Source organism: Lissotriton vulgaris, chromosome 1_1, assembly GCF_964263255.1.
Source record: "Lissotriton vulgaris chromosome 1_1, aLisVul1.2, whole genome shotgun sequence".
NCBI lineage: Eukaryota > Metazoa > Chordata > Amphibia > Caudata > Salamandridae > Lissotriton > Lissotriton vulgaris.
In genome coordinates, this window is record NC_141685.1 from 626,482,682 (window position 1) to 626,504,105 (window position 21,424).

General features: G+C 43.6%; 1 protein-coding gene across 1 annotated transcript in view; it reads right to left on the reverse strand.

Moving 5' to 3' along the window:
- The window catches only part of LOC147747587 (vitellogenin-1-like), a 1,134,322-nt gene that overhangs the window by 698,319 nt on the left and 414,579 nt on the right, over positions 1–21,424 (reverse strand). Inside the window, exon 11 of the mRNA XM_086925703.1 lies at positions 21,075–21,293. Coding sequence (XP_086781829.1) covers positions 21,075–21,293 — 219 coding nt within the window. The remainder of the gene's footprint in view (positions 1–21,074; positions 21,294–21,424) is intronic.

Below are 21,424 nucleotides of genomic sequence, written 5' to 3' on the forward strand. Positions count from 1 at the left end.
TATTCTTGTCCCAGAAAGAACCATTCTCTCAAAATTCAACTTGGAGAAAGTCTCTCCTTTGGGGTTAGATCTGGCTAAGCCAACCCACTGGTGTGGCTAAGTTTCACTAACACACCCCTTCCAACTCCCTGACTAATCTAATTAGTGAGGCTCCTGTGTGGCTGGGGGTGCAGGATGTGGAGGGTCAGCCTGTGATAGTCCCATACTGTCATTCCCCTCCTGAAGATTTGTTTTGCTCCCCCACCTCCTTCCTGCCTTTTGGCTTTTGCAGCTAAAGTTCTTCACCCACAGGAAATGAATTGTCAAAGGCTGGCCAATTTTAAGAGGGCTGCTCGAAAGCTGCATTTTATCTCACAGAAAAGAAAGGTTAATAATTTATTTTCTGAAATACTTATTATAAATCTAACAGTGCAAGTTGTTGGATTTATCTTAGCTATTGATTAAATACCTTGAAGCGTTTTTTAGGTGGCTTAAATAACATATCTCAATGTTAGCCTACGGAGTCATTCACTACAATGGGGAAAAATTGAACAGGGCTTATAAAACATATTTTATAATGTCCCTGCTTATAGTTACAAGGCATATTACCACTGGGGCACCTAGAGAAGACCTTAGGTGTAACTTATGTGTACAAATAGGATAGCTTGAGACTTTGGAAGTATCTTTACATTGAAAGTCGAATTTGCGTATAAATTTAACGTACAGGCAGCCTGAAAGGCAGTGCTGCCTACAAAATTACAGCTGCAACACAGCAGTGCACACTTAAGTTTATTAAGTCTACTTGTCCTCTAAATCTACATGCCCTATTATATACTAAGGATTTGCAGCTAGGCTGTCAATACCAATCATAATGATGCCTAATGTGCATATCCTTCTAATCAAAGCACCGGCCTAGGGCCTGGTAAACAGAGCCCAGGGTGCAGCCAGTCAGTTACCACCAGTACCAAGCACATATATGGTGGTGGTCAATGCAAAAAATATGACTTTTTCACAAGTTACATTCAGTAAAAACTATATTTCAATTTTTTTTCATCCTCCAATTTAACATTTTGAGACAGTACTGCAATTTTGTTTTTCGGAGATAGCCATTGTGGATTTTATATTGTGCCTCACATGCCTGAATTCTGATGTAGAGGCTGGCTCAGCATGCAAACCATTCCCACATGCAATTGTTCCACTTCATAATGCAATTTGGCCTGTCTCACACATTTCTACAAAGTAAAGGGGAACCAGCCTTAGAATGGAGTAAATGGAAAGGAGATTTTCTTATTTTTTGACTGATATTTATGCACATAGAATGGCTGTTGAAAGAAAAAAAATGCATCCTATTGCACCTATGTAATTTGAAGGACGAGAAATATTTAGGTCTCTTCCCAATGTAGAAATTGCAGAAAGAGTGGATCATTATGATGACTCTGAGGAAGCTATGCAAACACTGGAAGAACAGTTTAAGCCCACTGCCATCAGGGCACTTGAAAGGTTTCACTTTTATTCTAGGTGTCAAAAGGACAGTAACAGTTTTGATGATTTATTGACTGCACTAACAACACTGTCCTGTTTGTGCCGATTTGAAGCCACTGCAGATGAAATAATCTGAGACCATCTGATGGTAAATACAAACTGTAAATGCATTCACACCTCTGGAAGATGGGCAGGCCTAGACAGGATGAGCTGATCAAGTCAGCAAAAGCTAAAGAGCAATCTGTGTCATACATCAGTGAGGGCAGAGACAACAGGGAATCCGGTGAAGTGTGTTTCACATGTTGCAAGTCATTCAAGGGAAGTGTGGGCAAACAAAGGTAAACAATTCAAAGAATATTTGTAACAAGTGTGGAAACAATTCACATACTGCAAACTACAAGGGTTGTCTAGCTGCTAAAATGGATTGCAGTATTTGCAAGTGTCAGGGGCATTTTACCAAAATGTGCTGGGGAAGGAAATGTCAGATAGTAAACGCATTGTACTGATGCTGAGAGGAGAATAAAACACTATACAATGAGCCTTCCAAGGTGCTCAAGTGCATCTTCACTGTGAATGGTGTCAATGCTAAGTACATAGAGAATTCTAAATCACCATTCACCATCATCCCAAAGGATGTGTTTGAAATCCTTTATCCAGGAATCCTAATGTAAGAGCTGTGACCTATGATGGTAATGTGAGAAATTCTTTGGATACTTCCTTGCCAAGGTTGTTTCCAAAGATAGGTCTGCCAAGATCAAGATTTATATAGCTAAGTAAGGAGTTTTCATTTTGGGATGGAATGACCAGAGCTCACTTGAAAAACACTCAATCCATGTACTTCAGACCCTGTAATGGTGATCTCTGAAGAAAACCGAGATCAGAAAATCAAGAATATGTTCCCCGAAGTATTCAATGATGGAGCTGGCAAACTGAAAGAAGTTTACCATCAGATAAAGTTGAAAAGAAACACTGCCCCAGTGAAATAAAGATAAAACAATGTTTCCTTCAGTGTCTGTAAGGAACTCGAAAAGCTCCTGGAAAGTCTCTTGAGAGATTACGTCATTGAAGAAACTGAGTTCTCTGACTGAAATTCTCCCACTATTCTGGCCAAGAAATGCAAAATGGAGATTCAATACTATAGGGTATATGTACAAGAACTGCCGCTAACGCTGGTTAGCAGCAGTTTTCTTAACAGGACCTATCACCCAAAACTATTGCCCTGTTAGCAATGTTTCTACAATACGTCTCTACATGGCGATAGTTTCAGGTAGTCGTGGTGAAAACTGCAGCTAACACTAGCGTGAAGGTGATATTTATTCTGACGTTAGCGGGTGAAAACTGAAGAAAGCCCCATTAGCGGCGAATAAACTCACGTTCGTCAGTCCAACATGACTTTTTTTGCCTCTAGAGGCAAAAATAGCCTATAAGTCCACATCTAATGAAAAATAGTAAACAAAACCAGTATGCAGAATGGAGCAGCCAGGGCCAAGTGCAGCACTGATCAACAACCCCCCAAGCCACCCAACAGCCAGGATGACCAGCCAGATCATAGGAGAAGTGGAAATTCTGGGCTACAATTAGGAAAAGATGGGCATCACTGGAAAAAACCATTGAGGCATCATTTATCATTGCGCACTGCTTGTAACACCATGGCATCCAAAACCTAGAAAGCACGGACAGTCCCTGGGGCCTGGAGGCTTCGCTGGGCCTGCGTCTGGGACCTGGAGTGGGATGCGGAGAGATGAGGTGGAGTTGCTGGGCCGTGGCAGTAGACATTGTAGCATTGGCGATCACCCTTACCTGTTGATGTAGTCTGCCAGGTCGCATCGAGACACGTTTCTGACCTGTCTGAGAAGACCGCCTGGTGCCTCATGGAGCTGTGAACGGTAGAGATGCTCCTGTGTACCAATGTAAAGTGGTCCGCATTGCATACCACACGTCACCACTACACGGTGATGGACGCAGGAGATTACCAATGCTTGGCTGCGCCTCTCCACATCTCAGGTCAGAGGTTGTTGCACTGACCGGACACTGTGGAGGGTGAGGCTCTGATCTACGCTTAACTTGTGTGGCAGGAGCGCTGCAATGTCATGCCTAAGGGGGTCCTGTTGCATCGGGCGGTTCCCCCGTGGACTTGGCAGCGACTGCCGTACTGAGGCTTGTGAAATCCCGCCTGGCTGAGGTTCCAGCTGGCTGAGTCCCAGATTTGGAGAGAGTGCAGCAGATTGAACCAAGGTGTCAATGTCCAGGTGAGGAAAAGGTTGTATTTGTAGCAGAGGTGGCCCGGGGTTCGAGTCGCGCTCAGGCCTAGCACCTGTGGGTGACGAGCCCCCAGTGGCGGCTCTTCCGCTAGGGTGGAAGAGCATCGCCCCCTTACTCTCAAGCAGTGCAAGAAGAGGAAACATAACATGATGATGACTTTCTGATGTACTAATGCTATGTTTCCTTTGCGGGCGCAAGGGTGGGTGGGGCTGACCTACTCAAGGAGCAGGTCAGGGGCAGAGTGGTGTGCCCACTCAAGTGCGCAATGACTGTTTGGTGGGCCCTCTCAGGCTGACCAAAGCAGTCATGCAAACATCCCTGTTCCCAAGGCATGCTGTATTATAGCCTGCATGGAGAACATGCCCGCCCCTCCAGCCCTTGACTGAATACCTTGTCACAGCACTCAAGAACAATCACAACTCTGCAGTGCAGTGTTGTCATTGGCTTAGGGAAGGGAGCCCGGCTGCCTGTTTCCTGTTCCTGGAATCAGACTTAGGAGAGCAGGAGCACAGAAGAGACAGGACCTGGCCTCGAGCTAAGAGTTTGTTAACAATATATTTACAAGCCCCGCTCCCCCATGTCCCCACCCCTCCAGTGTCCTTTTCCGCATTTCCAACCACCCAGTTGTCCAGTCCCTCCCACAGCACTACATAATGGCAGCCGCTGTGCAGTCATGAACAACGGGCTTACTACTGGTGCTCCAAAGGCAAACCTGTCTGTGCCTGTCCACCCCTGGCCAGGCCCAGCACTAAGGGCCCTTCCTCTCGGACACTAAACCGCTACAACACTAGCACCCTCCTCGCCATCAATCCTGGATGCCACACCGCCTGCCATCTAGCAACACTGTAGAATTCTCTTGTACCATGCACCTGCTGAAACTGCAAATGCACCGTCTGCCACATCAGAACACCAGCGCCTCCTCCTGCCCAGTCGGCCAACAGCACATCCGACCGGCTCAACTGTACCCTCCTCAACAAGCGGTCCTCCACAAACATGCAACAGAAATCTGGGACCTCCTCGATGTCACCTCTTCAGACATCGCCTTCTTCACCGAAACCTAGACCAACCTCTGCTCTGGACCAGACATCGCCATCACGATCCACGACGGCTATGAATTACCCTGCACAGACCACCCGAGCATCCAGGAGGAGGCATTGCCATTGTCTGAAAAAAGCACACTCTGATTGATCATGCACTCTAATGACCCAACAGTGACCATGGAACACCTCCACTTCCAGATCTGGGACCAACTCCAACACCACCCTCTGCGGCACCATCATCTACAGGTCCCCGGGCCACAAACCCCCATTCATAAATGCTATTGTAGACATCATCACACCCCAGGTTCTCCCATACACCAACTACATCCTACTCAGAGACTTCAAGTTCCACCTGGACAACCCCAGTGACCAGAAAACCACCCCGTCCTGGGAAACCTCGTCAACATTGGACTCAAGCAGCTAGTCATCGCACCAACCCTAATAGAGAGACACAGGCTCAAGCCTGTCTTCTCCAGCAGCGGGAACGTCAACTACAGCCACACCACAGGACTTCCCTGTACCGACCTTCATTGTTTACATCACACCTCCACCACACCCACCGCACAACATCGCTATCATTGCCCACCATCACAGCTGGATTAAGGCCACCGAAGAACTTCTCATCAACTACCTCAGTACCACCACTCCGCCAACGCTTACAGACACCAACACCGCAGCGTGCAACCACCACCGATGGATCTCCAAATGCACCGACACCCTGGCACCCCTCAAGATAAGACCAGGCAAACAATACTCCAAGAAGGCCCACTAGTTCACTATCACACTCCACTAGTCCAACCCGAACTGCAGGCATCTAGATGGAGCCACAACATCAATCAACTCTGTGCATGGCAGCCATTATGTGCCAACGTAGGGGAAATAGAGTTCAAGTTCAATTTCAAGAATTTATATAGCGCACTACTCACCCAGAGGGTCTCAAGGAGCTTGAGGGAGGGAGGGTGCATTACTTATCGAAAAGCCAGGTTTTTAGCTGCTTTCTGAAGGAGAGGTGGTTCTGTGTAAGGCGGAGGGGAGTGGGGAGAGAATTCCAGGTTTTTGCCGTTAAGTATAAGAAGGATTTTCCTCCCATGGTGGATCTGTAGATGCGCGGTTATGCGGCGAGGGCTTGATTGGATGATCGTAGTTGGCGGGTGGGTGTGTAGAAGGACAGTCTTGTGTAGAGGGCCTTGTGTGCGTGGGTGAGGAGACGGAACGTTATTCTCTTGACAGGGAGCCAGTGGAGGTCTTTCAGGTGACCGGAAATGTGAGCTTGACGTGGGATGTCCAGTATGAGTCTGGCTGAGGCGTTTTGGATGCGTTGGAGTTTTTTCTATAGTTTGGCAGTGGTTCCGGCATAAAGGGTATTTCCATAAATCCAGTCGGCTAGTGACCAGTGCGTGGGTGACTGTCTTTCTTGTTTCGGCGGGGATCCAACTGAAGATTTTTTTGAGCATGCGTAGGATGTTGAAGCATGAAGATGAGACGGCGTTGACTTGTCTGGTCATCGAGAGGGAGGAGTCCAGGATGAAGCCCAGGTTACGTGCATGATCTGTAGGTATGGCTGCTGTACCCAGGGCCGGTGGCCACCATGAGTCATCCCAGGATGTGGGGGATGATCCTAAGATGAGGACTTACGTTTTGTCTGAGTTTAGTTTTAAACGGCTGTTCTTCATCCATTCGGCTACTTCTTTCATTCCTTCGTGTAGATTGGTTTTGGCGGTGTTTGGGTCTTTGGTGAGGGAGAGGATCAGCTGGGTGTCGTCTGCATAGGAGATGATGTTGAGGTTGTGTTGTTGCGCGATGGATGCGAGGGGACTCATGTAAACGTTGAAGAGGGTGGGACTGAGTGATGATCCTTGTGGTACGCCGCAGATGACTTTGGTGGCCTCTGATTTGAATGGGGGGAGGCGGACTCTGTGAGTTCTTCCGGCGAGGAACGAGATGATCCAGTCCAATGCTTTTCCTTGTATTCCGACGTTGCTGAGGCGTTGTATGAGGGTGCTATGACAGACTGTGTCGAAGGCGGCGGAGAGGTCGAGTAGGATGAGGGCGACTGTGCAAACAGTTTCACTCTGCAGGTGCGTCATTTTCTTGACGTACTTGCAGCGTGATTCTTGCACCACATTGCACCGTATTTGCAAAGTGACGTATCTAGTCATACGTTTGACCTTGTTAAGCCCTGTGCCACATTATACCTGTATCAGGTCTGATGTATGCAGGGTGGGTATTCCCATGCAATAAAGCTTCATAGGAGCGGTGCAGTGAAAGTCTTCTGATTTCATTGCAACAATTGTAGGACGCCACTGCATCAGTACCTTACGCCTGCCTCATGACAGGCGTAAGGGTGACACAGTGCCACAGGGATAGGCTGGCCACATGCATTGCTGGAGTTGCATCATGCTTGTGTCACAACTGCAGCAATGCATGACTTTAGTGCTGACAGATACATCAGGATCCCAGACGTATCATGCTGACTTTATGGAAATACCTCTCCACACCACTAACCCTACATCTAAATCTCAGAATAAAACACACTACCTACATTCATTTCAAAAGATTAATATGGAGCAATCCCGCCAAACCATCCTCTCCTGTAAATCAGGACCCCCATTTGCCCCCTACCCCCCCAAAAATCCTTCACGCCATTGTGGACACTACAACCCATTCATAAATAGTATAGTCAATGCATCACAGAGGTACCCTCATACTGGAAAATCCAGCAGTCAAGCCCCTCCAGAAAAAACAGTTGGCGGATCCTACCACCCTTTTTTAACCTCCGGCCCATTTCCCTACTACCCTGTCTCAGTTAAGAATAGTCAATAGTCAACTTACAACATTTTTAGAAACCACAAACACCCTATCTACAACTCAATCAGTCCTTATCATCTCTTTTACATACTGCGGAAAGCCTTCAGTCCACCCTGGACAAAGGGAAAAATCCAGTTCTGATTTTGTTAGATCTATCAGCTGCATTTTTTACCATCTCACATGAGATCTTGGTACATCAACTCAAGGCGTGTGGCATTTTCCATCTGGCTTTGGCCTGGCTCAAGTCTTTTCTGACAGGGCGTCAGGAAGTAACCGTGCTCGGACCATATCAGTCAGCCATGAAACCTCTGCATATAGGTGTCCCGCAGGGATCAATATTGAGTCCAGTACTGTTCAACATCTATATGGCCCCACTTATAGAACTGATATCATCACCAATCTACCAATCTCACAGAAGTCTTTCATTGGATGAAGCAGAATTACTTGAAGGGCAATTCGGAAAAGACTGAAAGTATGCTCTTAGGCAAAGCCAACACTTTCACCCCCAGTCGCTGGTGGCCACTGAATACCCATCCTACACCCAACACGGTGGAGGCAGCAAACAATCTTGGAGTAAAATGTGATTCCTCCCTATCCTTTCGTCCACAAGTTCTATCAGAGGCATGGAAGTGTTTTTAAATGATTAAATCCTTTTAAAAAGGTTTTTAACCTTCTCTGGTCATCACAAGAAAGACTGTTACAGCAGCTCTATTAACTTCTAGGCTTCACTACTGCAATAGCATCTATGCGAGCACCAATAAAACTATCCTAAAAAAACTTCAGGCCATCCAACATGCAGTAGCCCTTCTGGTACTCTGGTTGCCACATTGCTCCTCTGCTTCTGCAGCTTTACAAATGTTGCATTGGTTACGTCTACACAAAGAGTGCTATTTAAGATACTTGTCTCACTTTTAGAGCTTTCAGGGACACTGGACCCTTGTACCTAAGATCTAGATTATTGCCCTACATCACTACATGCACTCTTAGATCTACCTCAGAAAATCTGTTAAAACCTGCCTCTATAAAACTTAAAATTAGAGAAAGTAGATCAGTAACTGTCCTAGGGGCAAAAGCATGGAGGTAATGTAATGTAAAGCACATTTCTATAGCGCTCCTATCACTCCAGGGAGTATCTTGGCGCTTAACCAACCCAGGTGGACGGGTAGGGGGCAAGATGATGAATGCCCTATTACATCACACTATTAGATCAAGGCTCTGCAGGCTACATCAGTTAAAGAGAAGACCCAAGTTTTTAATGCTTTCCTGAAGTGGGTCTCCTGGGATAATGCTCTTAGGGAGGGTGGTAACTGATTCCAGGCCTTGGCGCCCAGAAAGAAGAGGGATCTGCCACCTCTTGTAGTCAGCTTAAAGCGAGGAATGGTAAGCAAGTTCTGGCTCGCAGATCTCAGACAGCGGGTGGGGTGATATTTCTTAAACCCGTTGCAGAGGTATTTAGGTCCTTGCTGTTGGAACGCCCTGAACGTGATGACAAGTATCTTAAATAAGATCCTTTTACTAATAGGCAGCCAATGTAGCGCCTTCAGGGCCGCTGAGGCCGAGGATCTACGTGGCCAGCGTAGTACTAGGCGCGCAGTGGCATGTTGGACCATCTGCAGTCGGTGCAGGACTGACTTGTTAGCTCCAGCATACAGGCCGTTGCAGTAGTCCAACCTGGAGTTAATTAAAGCCACTGCCACCGTTTTTCTAGCTGGCAGCGGGAGGAGATCGAAGAATTTCCTTAGTGCCTTTATAATCTGAAAGCAGGTCCCAGCTATAGTTACTGCTTGATTTTTAAAAGACAGTTGGTCGTCGAACTTGATACCCAAGTTCCGAGCCGATGTGATGGTGTTGGGTGGCGCTTCTGCTTCAGCAGGTCAGTCCCCAGTCAACTTCGTCCCATCCAAGCTGAAGCTTCCTTCAGGAAATCCCTAAAAACTTGGATTTTCTGAGCCCTCTCTATGCTTCTCGCACATTTAATTCCTTCCAGTCCCCCCCAGGCAACTCGGACCACCCTATACCTTCTTTCTCTTATGTCTGCACAGCGCCAAGATGCTCCTTTGGAGTGACAGTCGCGCTTTAGAAATTCCATATACAATACAATACATTCTGTCATTAACTATTACATTGAGCGCCGCACAATGAATACAGTGCATCCATGGTGTTGCAAGAAGGGCAGAGTGAAAAGTGTTGCAACGCTGTTTTGTCACAGCAATGCAACACTTTTCATTAATGAGACCCGGGAATGTGCCCTATCTTATTGATGGTGCGCATTCCTACCCTGTAGTTTTGTTGCAGGGCAACGCAGCAACATTCCTTGCAGCACTTCCAGCACCAAAACATTCTGAAATGAGGCCCCAAGTGTTTGCACCATTTTTAAGACCAGATATTTTCTGACCTTAGAAAACTGCCTCTAACTGAAGCTAGAGACAGTATTTTGGTTTCGCACCATATAAGGAATTCCTTGTAAATACCACAAAGTGGGGTTAGCAACAGTTTTTGCATGGGAATGCCTACCTTGCATCTCATTTTCCCGTTAACAGAAGTAGCGATCCAAAAAATTCAAGCTGCCGGAAAACTGCTGCCAACTGTGGTTAGTGGCAACTTGTATATACGGCTGTAAAAAAACAGCTGTCATAACATAAAAAGATGGACGCTATGGTGGCGTTAACTCCTTGTACATATGCCCCTATGTGTGGACCTTCAAGTGCCAACACCACTAAATATTGTCATCCATGCCCAGAGGGAATGCCCTTCTTAAAATTCTGGATGGTTCCTCGTATTCTCATCATGACAAACTAGCAGAGGAATCTAGACTACTCACTGCATTTGTTACACTTTATAGGATATTCCAGTATGGAATGTGCTTTGGCTTGCCATCTGCAACATCTGTTTTTGATTGCGTGATTTATAACACCTTCAGAGACATGGAGCTAATGTTTTCAGGATAGTGTGATAGTCTTCACCACAGTTCTACATACAAATAAACTCTAATTTTGTGTACTGCCCAATTGTAGTCAGATGATGTAAGTTTATTGTTATTATCGGTTTTGTTCAATAACTTTATTCAGCAAGTTAAAACAGCTCCAAAAAGTACATTAAAAACATCACATGAAACATTATTAAAACCGGTTTAGCTAATCCATGTGATACATACATAATAAAATGCCATACATCTATACATATATAGAACTAATTACAACTAATAAATCACACTTTTCTTCAAATGTAATGCTTTCAATATAAATAAAGCAAAATTAAAACATACTTGGTGGTCATTCTGAGTGAGCAAAAACTTAAGAGCATCTTTGTAAGTTCTGATATTCTGTGCGATAAACATCAGTTTGAGATAATAACACTTGTACTGGGAATATAAATTACAGAACAGCATAAAGTGCATCATGCTTTGTTTACTAGCACCACTACATTGGGTCATGGTAGGGGGCAACATCTCATAATAGGAAAGGCTACCAAGTGGTCTCGTCATCCTGTTCCAACATCCTGCGCATGCTCCGAAAGATCTTCCGGTGGATCCCCACCCTGCGCATGCTCCGAAAGATCGTCCGGTGGATCCCCAACCAAACCCAGGCCCTCGTCACCAGCCGACTGGACTACGGGAACACCCTCTATGCTGGTACCACAGCCAAACTCCAGAAAAGACTCCAACGCATACAGAACGCATCTGCATGACTCATCCTGGACATCCCCCGTCACAGCCATATCTCTGCCCATCTGAGAGACCTGCACTGGCTCCCAGTCAGCAAGAGGATCACGTTCAGACTCTTCACCCAAGCACACAAGGCTCTGCATGACATGGGCCCCAAATACCTCAACAGCCGCCTCACATTCTACACACCCACCCGCCAGCTCCGATCCGCCAGCCTCGCCCTCGCCACAGTCCCACGAATCCGCAGAACCACTGCAGTAGGAAGATCCTTCTCCTACCTGACAGCCAAGACATGGAACTCCCATCCCACCCACCTACGGCTGACCCAGGACCATCTCTCCTTCAGGAAACAACTCAAAACCTGCCTGTTCGAGCAGTAGCGACTCCCACTCCCCCCAGCGCCTTGAGCCCCTAGCAGGTGAGTAGCGCGCTATACAAATTCACTGATTGATTGATTGATTTATTTGATGGTGTACAATTTCAAGTCTAAACCTGGTCAAAACAAAACAATGTTGGATATATTAGTAACACAGGTTACATTTCTTTGATGACCCTCCTTAAGCACAAGAGAAAGGTAAAATACTATTGTTGATTTTACCCTCTCTGAACCCATCCACCGCTTGATTCTATGTTGTAAAACATTATCTTTAATACATTTTTTAGAAAGGGGTAACACTTGGAGAGTGTAAGACCATGCTGATAATTTAATTAAGTGCTAAATATCAGCATATGTATGTTAGCCAAGGGATACACAAGCCATTTTCCAGTGACATACAATCCAATATAGTAGATTTAGTAAAACTGGTTTCTTATTTTGACCAGATAGAAAGCAAGAGTAAAAGCGGTCTTACGGGTATCAAATCCTCCAAATATTGTAGGCCCCACTCATAATGAGTGATCAGAATTGAGGCTGAAGCTGGTAAACACAATAAACATTTTAGAAAGGGATTTTCCTCTACTTGTAATAGCTTACTGGGAGCGTAGCCTCTAAGATCAGCCCCATGAGTAGCACCTCCTCACGGCCTTATATATCTCCACCATTACTTTAATGGGTCGACAACCCAGTTTTGGCTAGAACTTAAAAATTCCATGAGAGGTTCTGCTCATCTTTTCCTTAGTGTTTGAAATCTGTTGAGCCCAAGAACCAGTACTCGTAAATGGAACTCCCAGTAACTTTAGAAATAACAGTAAAATCAATATAAAATAAACTACATTTAGTTGGCTTGTGACCAAAAATCACAGTAACAGTCTTAGTTTTATTAATCACTATTTTTTAGATGCCATAAAATCCCCAAAACCATTCATCAATCTCTGCAGGTCCACCAGGGTCCCATATAGTAACAAAGCGTCATCAGCATATAATAAGACAGCTATAGGGCGCCCAGTGGCACATGGGGCATTAACTTCTATGGACTGCAGAGCGATATCCACGTTAATGAAAAGGGAAAACAATAAAGGGGCCAGGACGCAGCCCTGATGGATTCCATTCCCCACTTTAAATGAGGGGGAACATTCTTCCAGTGGGCCAGATCAAACTTTACTTGATTGGTTATCATACATACATGCCAATATGCTAATAATTGCCTTAGAGGCTACAAGAAATTGCATTGATGACCACAGAAGGGCATGGTCAAGTCTGCAAAACAGAGGTATAAAGATCACGATTTGTCTCTAGTATATTTCCCAAATAGGAGCTCTAATTTAGCACACTGCTTGATAGTACCTATGCCCTGTCTAAAGCATAACTGGGCAGGAGATAAAATAGAGGATTCCTGCACCCATTCCTCCAATCTCATAAATAAAATATAACTCATCACTTTTACTGATGAGTCTAAAAGCGAGATTAGACGATAATTCTTGGACTCTGATTTATCACCCTTCTTCTAGATAGGTATGGCTATTGAAATGCCCCAGAAAGTAGAGATAATACTGACAGTTGCTTCATTAAACACCCTTGTCAGGATCGGGCCCCATAATTCTACAGCTGATTTAAAAGCTTCTGCTGGTACCCCATCTGGCCCGGGGCCCTGCCACTGGCCCTATGATGCACAACTTGTGTAACCTCATCCAGAGTGATATCCAATGTGAGATTATCCTAGCTGCTCCTAGTCTCAATATTCATAGCAACAATTGCAGAGACATGTGCCACCCATGCATTGCAGGTAATAAAATGTTTAAAAAAGGTGGCATTAACAGTATCCCAGAATAATTTATGAACTTTAGATTCTGCTGCTAACGTTACTTTACAGCGTACTTCTCCTTTAACCCACTTATATTCTAAACGAAGGAGCTTGATTGCAGCATTATCCTGGGGGTAACGTTTTAAAGCCAATTTCAATAGTTGGGAGGTGTGGGTACATGAGTGGTCAAACCATCACCTATTCTTGGTTCTAGAAGAATTAGAGATACTAGTGCGGAGGAAATTAATGGAGCAAGTAATATGTTTAAAACAGTCTATTAGGAGCCACCTTATCCTTTAACCCCTTCGATGCTGATGACGGCTCCCGGTCGTCATCAGTTACGGTGGGTGTGTGCTGATGACGGCCGGGAGCCATCATGACCACGCCCGCGATCGCAATGTGCCGAACAGGAGCAGAATTCCGGCAATAACTAATGTCAGAGAGAATCCTATTTACTAGTTCTTCCAGGATTTTATTTGGCTCTATGCCTGCCAATTTTATACACACACCATTAGGCCTAATAGGATTAATGTTATCGGCTACCGATGACACCATGCATTTCATGCCCCAAAAAAGAAAAGCCAGCATAGTTAGGTCATGGTCACTCGTTGGTGAATTGATTATCGTTGGAGTGCTGCACAGTCGGCTGGCAGAGGCAGATACCAGGATAGGGTGTATAACTGATGTAACAATAAGTTGTACTTAGAAATAATGAAATTTAGCACATTCCCATTGTCATTATGGAAGAAATGTGTAGAGCCCACCCTGTCTGTGCTAGTGTAGCCACATACTATTTTGCCTGGGAGAGTGAAGGACTGAATATTAAAATTCATATCCCATAGTAATATAAAGCTAGTTTGTATAGAGCATAAAAAGACATCAAGACCAGAATCAAGTGCACTAGCCACTTTGCTGTGTGTAGAGTCGAAAACATTGTTGTAAAAATTAACCAGAACCAAGTCACGATCCCCTTTAAAAGATAACCACAACAACTGAGAATGTGGACCTACCACAACTTTAATCTTATTACAAATAAGAATGTCTAGCTCTCCTTTGGCCTGCCCAGTTTTTGAAGGGATAGCACCTAGGAAGTAGGAGTAAAAACCCTAAACATATTTGGGAGTCGTACTCTATGTTTCCTGTAAGCAAATAACATTCAAGCTAAATAAAATGGTATTAGCCCAATCCCATGTTCCCAACTAATTTGAAAGCCCCTGCATGTTCCATGCTGCAAATATATAACTTCAATTCAATTCCGGTGGGGGTATTACAAATGTTTTGGTCATTATGACTTGGGTTAGCATCATAAGTTACGTAGTGAGTGACACATTCGGAGCATACAACTGGCCTCATGAAGTCACCATTGCCTGGAGTTCAAACACTGAGCATAGCATTGAAAATGTCCATCAGATTATCACCCAAATTGTCACCCTCATGAGTCAATCGGCAACATATTTTGGTATAGCTGAGCCAATCATTTTCTTGTAACAAACTCAAAAGCTGAAAGCTATTCCTTATATCCAGGGGAGAAGAAAAGGAAAGATCTAGCCTAGTGATTCTCTGCGGTAGTGGGCTGGCTGGATACAGCGGATCGGTGCTGCCAAGGTGACGGTAAAAAAAACAATGGGAGGAGAGACATGTTCCTGAAAAATGGTGATGCCACACTGATCTTGCCAGAAATTCACTGTAAAAGCTTGGATGCTGAAAATTAATAACAACACAGTCCCCCAAAAAGTTTTTTGTAATGGCCCTATCCATCCCACTCTCCTAGTTAATAACATTTCATGTGCTTTGTCAGCTGGAAAGGTATGGTTCTTATTGAGGTAGTGAATGACTTTGTTCTTTAAAGAGACTGAGGTCTAACTTGATCCAGGGTTCAAGGAGAGGACATTGACTAGAGCACCCACTTATGGACTGCTGGCCGGTGGGAGGTTAATTGTCATATGATCACAGCAATCCAAATGTGTATGGGAGGCCCCTTGAGAAAAGGTTTGCTTCAGTGGCTGGGAGACAACAGATGATAGTTGATTTGTGTATGGATTAGGCATGGCTTTTATTGGCTGTGTAGTTGTACCCTGTGGACTATGGGGTTCAAAGTCCCCTCCACGATCATACTCTGTCATCGACACCTGAGAGGTGGCCTAATTGGGGCCCTATCATGAGGTCTACCGAAACCCTGGCCAGTAATGGACGTATCCTGCCCCTGTAGCATGGAGGAGTGGACTTTAGAGGTAATATTGCTTATGCTCTGGTTGTTCATATTTTGGGCACACGGAAATAACTTTCTCTGTCTTTCACTCCAGCCAGCCAAGCTTTTTTCTAAGTAGTAGTAGATCTTTAACAGTACCTATCAATTTACAGAGGATAGTAGCCCAGACAGACTCATTAGTAGGTGTGTGATGAGCATCTCCATCTAGACAAACTGGGCCTGCAGAGAATACAGGTCTTGGGCTAATGGCAACAACCCTCTGACTTTTCCTCTTCTGTTTTGGTACTGGAGAACAAACTGTAGAGACGGTAGCCATGGAAAGAACTGTTATCAATGTTCCCGGAGGGGATAGTGGAAGAGGAATATCCTTTTAGGACACTCTATTGTTGGATCTCTCATCCTGTATCAGATCCCCTCCTAAACTGGCCACTAGTGCTGTCCCTTCATTGATCTCCACTAGGCCATGGCAATCCCACAGATAGTCGACGCTCCGCTAAGTCTATTTCCATGAAATGTACTCCCATAGCTTGTGGAAAGAAAGAATCAATAGAAGTATGTTTAGTATCCATGGCTGATTTTGCATTGCCTAGTTTATGCTTTCCCATTATGCCAAACAAGTCTTGTGACCAGTCAAGCAGAGGAATAGAGAACAGGCCCAGATATAACTTTTGAATAGGCTCCACTTATTTTCTTGTTCGGGGAAATATGGCAGACAGTTGATTCAGTGACAATGGGGATCAAGGCTCTGTCAATATTAAGGATAATCTGGTAGGGAGAAGCCAAGTCAAGGGCCATTAGAGTGGGCCTGGCCTCATTCGGCCATGGATAGGTGCAGACAGGCCCGCTCTCGGCCCGGTCTACACCTGTGTCACTTCTGACCAGCAATGTACAGTACGTTTGGCAGGCAGGGAATCTGCTGCAAGCTATTGTCATGTGTCAATCTCTAATTTATTATTTTTGTCTCTGAATTTTATTGACTGGAAAAGGGGCAAATTCAGATATACTGAGGGAAGATTTCAAGAATACAGATAAAACATTTTTTAAATTGACTCCAATCCACCTAAAAAATATGGTTTAGTCAACAAATTATTCTGCATACAAGTGTTAGCCAGACTCCTTGCTTGAAACTCTCTTATCAATTATTTTAACATGAGTAAAAGACACAGTTGCAATTACATCCAGATACAATCTGAAATCTTTTAAAACCTGTTATTGATCCTCAAAATGTGTTCAATAGCCCTCTAACAAGGTTAAAACTAGAGTATTTCAAGTGTTTGTTTCTTGCAGCCTGAACATACATGGTGTGTGAAATGATGACTCCGATCCAGGGTCACTTACAGAGTTTTTGTATTGTATCAAGTGATTTGCTCACAGCACCCTTCCTAGTTATTTGAAAGAACTGATTAATAAAGATATGGGTAGTCTAACAAAGATGTGAGTCAGCAGCTGCAGTTACTGAACCGTGGTACCCCTTCTTCTTCTTCCTCTCAGAAAACCTACATGGCCCAGGTTTCTTATGTAAAAGTGTCTGGCCCTTCCTAGATATAGAGGTGCGCAAGACAAAGTCATTCAAAAGCAGAGGAGCCAGCTTTTTTACCTTTTACCTTCCCAAACATATTTGTGGAACTGCACACTTTTTATGAAAGACAGAGTATCCCTGACATGTCAGAGGGTTAAGCACCAACAGAGGGCCAGTCAATCAAGGGGAGCAGAGGCAGCACACAAGGCAGGCACTAGGGCCAGTATTTCCCGTCTTCCTGCCAACATGATATTAACTTATAGATATAACAGAAATATTAGTATCTCTCTAGGGTTATAGACAATTTCAAAGGTTCCCTCCTGCAATGCTCAAAGATAGTGCTTTTATTGAGGTCATTGCAGGAGAGAGACAATGCAAAGTATGTATTACAAAAGATAGTCATTCTATTATAGTTGAAGAACTGAAAGTTGGTAGCTTGTGCTGCAACTGGCATCAGTAAGTGGGGCAACTGGGGAATAAAGGAGAAGCAATCTTTTACTAAAGGTGAAATGGGTTCTAAAACATATTCAGCATCAACTATTGGGAGGAGCACTTAAGATCCTGAATATAAAGGATCTAAGGTCCTGTTGTACAGATAAATGTTAGCAAGCGCAACAAGTATTTTTGTGACTAGTAAAGAAGTTTATGAATTCAACGATTTTCTAAAAGGTTCATACAATTCTGCATCATAGTGGGTTGAAATCATCCATACCTCATGAATATCAATACTGTGGAATGCAAATTACTACTCATTGGGATTGGGTGGGGCTTTCCATGGATGGTAGCTGCTCAGGTCAACAGACCACCCTGTCTGTGACTGCTTTTAAATAAAGCATACATTTTTTAAATGCAAGGCGATTTCCTTAGCAGACATTGGATGCCATTTAAAAAGAAAACCATTTATTTAGTTGACAGTGAAATTGGGGGTCACTGCCATTCACCAACATTGTTTTTTTATTTCACAAAGGGGAAAGGATCTCAAGGGGATTCCTTTCTTTTATTGTAAATGGTTACCACCTTTTTTGAGGTTCTGCTAACTTCTCAAGGTTTTGCAACTGAATTTTGGTCGCAAACTATTTATACAAATCATACTGATTCCGTATTTCCAAGGGAAACCTACAACACACTCCTTCCAGATACCAAATCGGTTTCCATTCGCAAACCCATTTCGAGAGAAAGAAACAAATTCTGACTCCTTAATTCGGATCACTACACCTGCAATAGACTTTCTACAGTTGATACCTTGTTGGAGGAACGCTGTGGTAAAATGGTATCATCTAACGGGGCAATTGCTAGTTATGGCAGGAGGCTAGGAAGATGGTCCCCGGAACAGGTGTTAAACCTGTATAGCTCTGTATCATGCTCCAAGGTAATCTATGGGGCAGAGGTATGGGGCTTTGTTAATACCACTAGCATCCAACGAGAAGAAAACAAATACTTGAAATCAGTTCTGAGGGTCCCACAATGTACTGCTGGTTTGATTGTCCACAGTGAGTTAGGGAGACCATACATAGAAGATCTGATAAAACTGAGGCCAATCATAGCCTGGTTAAAAATTTGGGTGAACCCGGAGGCGACACTAAGCAGAGAAATCTTATCAGATTGTCTAAAGAGGGACAAATGTATGCGCATCCCTTGGCTCCTTTATGTGAAGAATATCTTAGAGGAGCTAGGTCTAGGGAACCTCTTCTTTCACCCTGCATCGATTGTAGCCCAGGACAAACAGCAAGTGGGGAGAATTTTCCTGGAACAGAAAACCATGTGCAGAGAGGAGGCTGAAGGATGTAAAAAGACTGTGAGGGCCCATCACCAAGTAAAAAGCGTTGAAGGTATGGAGCCATACTTGTTTCTCATGCATAACGCCCAGGATAGGTTCCTGATGTGCCGATTCAGATTAAACTTACTCCCATTCATGTTGGCATCACCAGCGGGGTTCGTCACAACAATAGACCAGAAGGGGCCCTGCGGCTGCGACAATAGGTCTCCGCAGGATTCCCTTCATTTGGTCTTACTTTGCCCTCTTTACTCTATGCCCCGGCGTAAATACCTTGTAAATATTTTGAAAAAAGCTAATTTGGTCCACGCTAGGGAGGCATTAGTTTTCTTACAGAAAGCCGAGGACCCTTTGACACTGTGTAGCATTATGAATTTTATTAAGGTAGCACTAAGACTAAGGCTCACTAGAGGTGTAGATTGAAACCTTTTATTCTCATTCTTAAACGTTAAATATGGCCATACTGTTGCAGCTATGTCTGTAAATTTATTGTACAAAGAATTCTGAAATGTTTAATGCTTTTTTATTGTGTAAATATGAATGTGCTTTTATGGTGTTTTTTAATCACCGAATAAAGATTCTTTGAATTGAATTGAATTGACTTTCTACAGTCACAAAGACTGAATCGGAGCATTTGAGACTGTAAAAAAATGTTGTATGCTTGGCCCTTACATCCTTTATGTGTATGGAGCACAAGATAAACAACTACCTGTTAAATCTTAAACATTGATCATATCTAGATAATATCAAAGGGCTATCAAAAAGGATCAAATAAACCACTGGCGAGATAAGATCCTCTCATTCAAAAGCTAATGTGTGATGTATGCCAATCCACCTGCCATTTTGTTTCCTTAACTGGTAATATGCAACAAGTATACATTAAGCTACATATAATAAGACTCATGTGTATTTGCTGTCTAGATTCCATAAGGAAACAGACCATATTTAAGTAAATTCAAATTCACAGTGCTTCAAGACCTTGCCCTTCTACATAATCACATCTGAGTCAGCACAAAATATGCCACCTGCTGTCTCATCTCTTCTAGCACTAATTTTCACTTTCATCCTGCAAATATTGAGAAGACAATAAACCACTGCATTACCCCCACAATCTTTGAAAGAGCTAAAGCCACTGATGGCAACATGGACGTTATGCCAGGTTTGATAGTTTGATCGTTCCTGGACATTTATGCACCAAAAATACAGGGGATTTGTCATGGATGTTTGCAGAGAATGGTTCCTCAAACACAAATAGTTCTTACCCCCACTTCAAATTCAATTAGGCAACCACTGATCTGGGTGATTCAAATGCCTCTCATTCTATATTAGCGATACGCATTGTGTATCACTGAAGATGATAACCTTCTCATGTTGGCAACACTATATTTTTTGTTGGCATTCAAAATGCAAGCTCATTTTATGATGATTGTCTTGGGTCAGATAGAAAAGGTAAATTGTTCGATTCCCTTCTCTCCTACCACTCACTGGGATTCTGCTTTGCTTGCTCAAAGAAGTAGTCTGTGAAGCTCTTAGAAATTAGTCCCTCTCTTCCAGCCTTCATTAAGCCATGCATCTGTCATAAATTCTCTCTGCAGTATCAGTTTACAGCAGATAGCACAAAGATTGTCCTAACAATAACTGGAGATTCTGGTCAGTATGTTGAAATGTGCACCTCCGTTCAAGGATCCACCATTTGGATAGTTGGTTAGAACTTTTTTGGGAGATAAAAACAGACTATATTTATTTTCGGATTCCAAATAAAAGACAATCCTTCATTTTGTTGTTATACCAATCCACCAGCTCATAATCTAATACCACTTGAAGTGATAGGTGACTTAAGGTAGACTGTAACTTAAAATATTTAGACCAATATTCACAGTTTAATAAAGAGCATTCATCTCATCTCATCTCATCACAATGCATTTGAGAGCTGAAATGGCAGGGGCAGTTGTGAATGTAGAATAGATTACCGTTCATCAGAGTAGGTAATGCAGCTATATCACAAATGCACGATATGCATTTATTAATGTGAATCTGTTTTATTATGTAGAGTTCAATCACACTATTCCACCTTTTACCATGAAATAATAACTCAGAAGAGAGCTAGCTTCTTTTCAAGTGTACATGTCAAAAAATGTCAGGCTCAGATTTAATTACCCTTCTTTTGTCCTTCTTAGCTATGTTTCTCATCGCCATAACTGCATCCACCTGAATGCTGTAAGGAAGTTGGGATGCTCCAGGTGAAAATCCAGGCAAGAATTTCTGAATGAGTTTAATGCATGCCAGCTGTCCTGCATTTCCAATTGCCTTAAGTGACAGTATCATGTTGCCTTCATTGCCACTACTCAGAGCTTCTAGTGCAAGGTCATGAAGAGGCTGAAACAAGTAATACAAAATAATCTCCATTAGATCATACCAACTGCCAATTCCTTCTTACATACTGTGGAATTCATTGGTTCATGGTTTAGTAAAAGATAATAAAAAGCCTAGATCTTGAGTAGGAATGA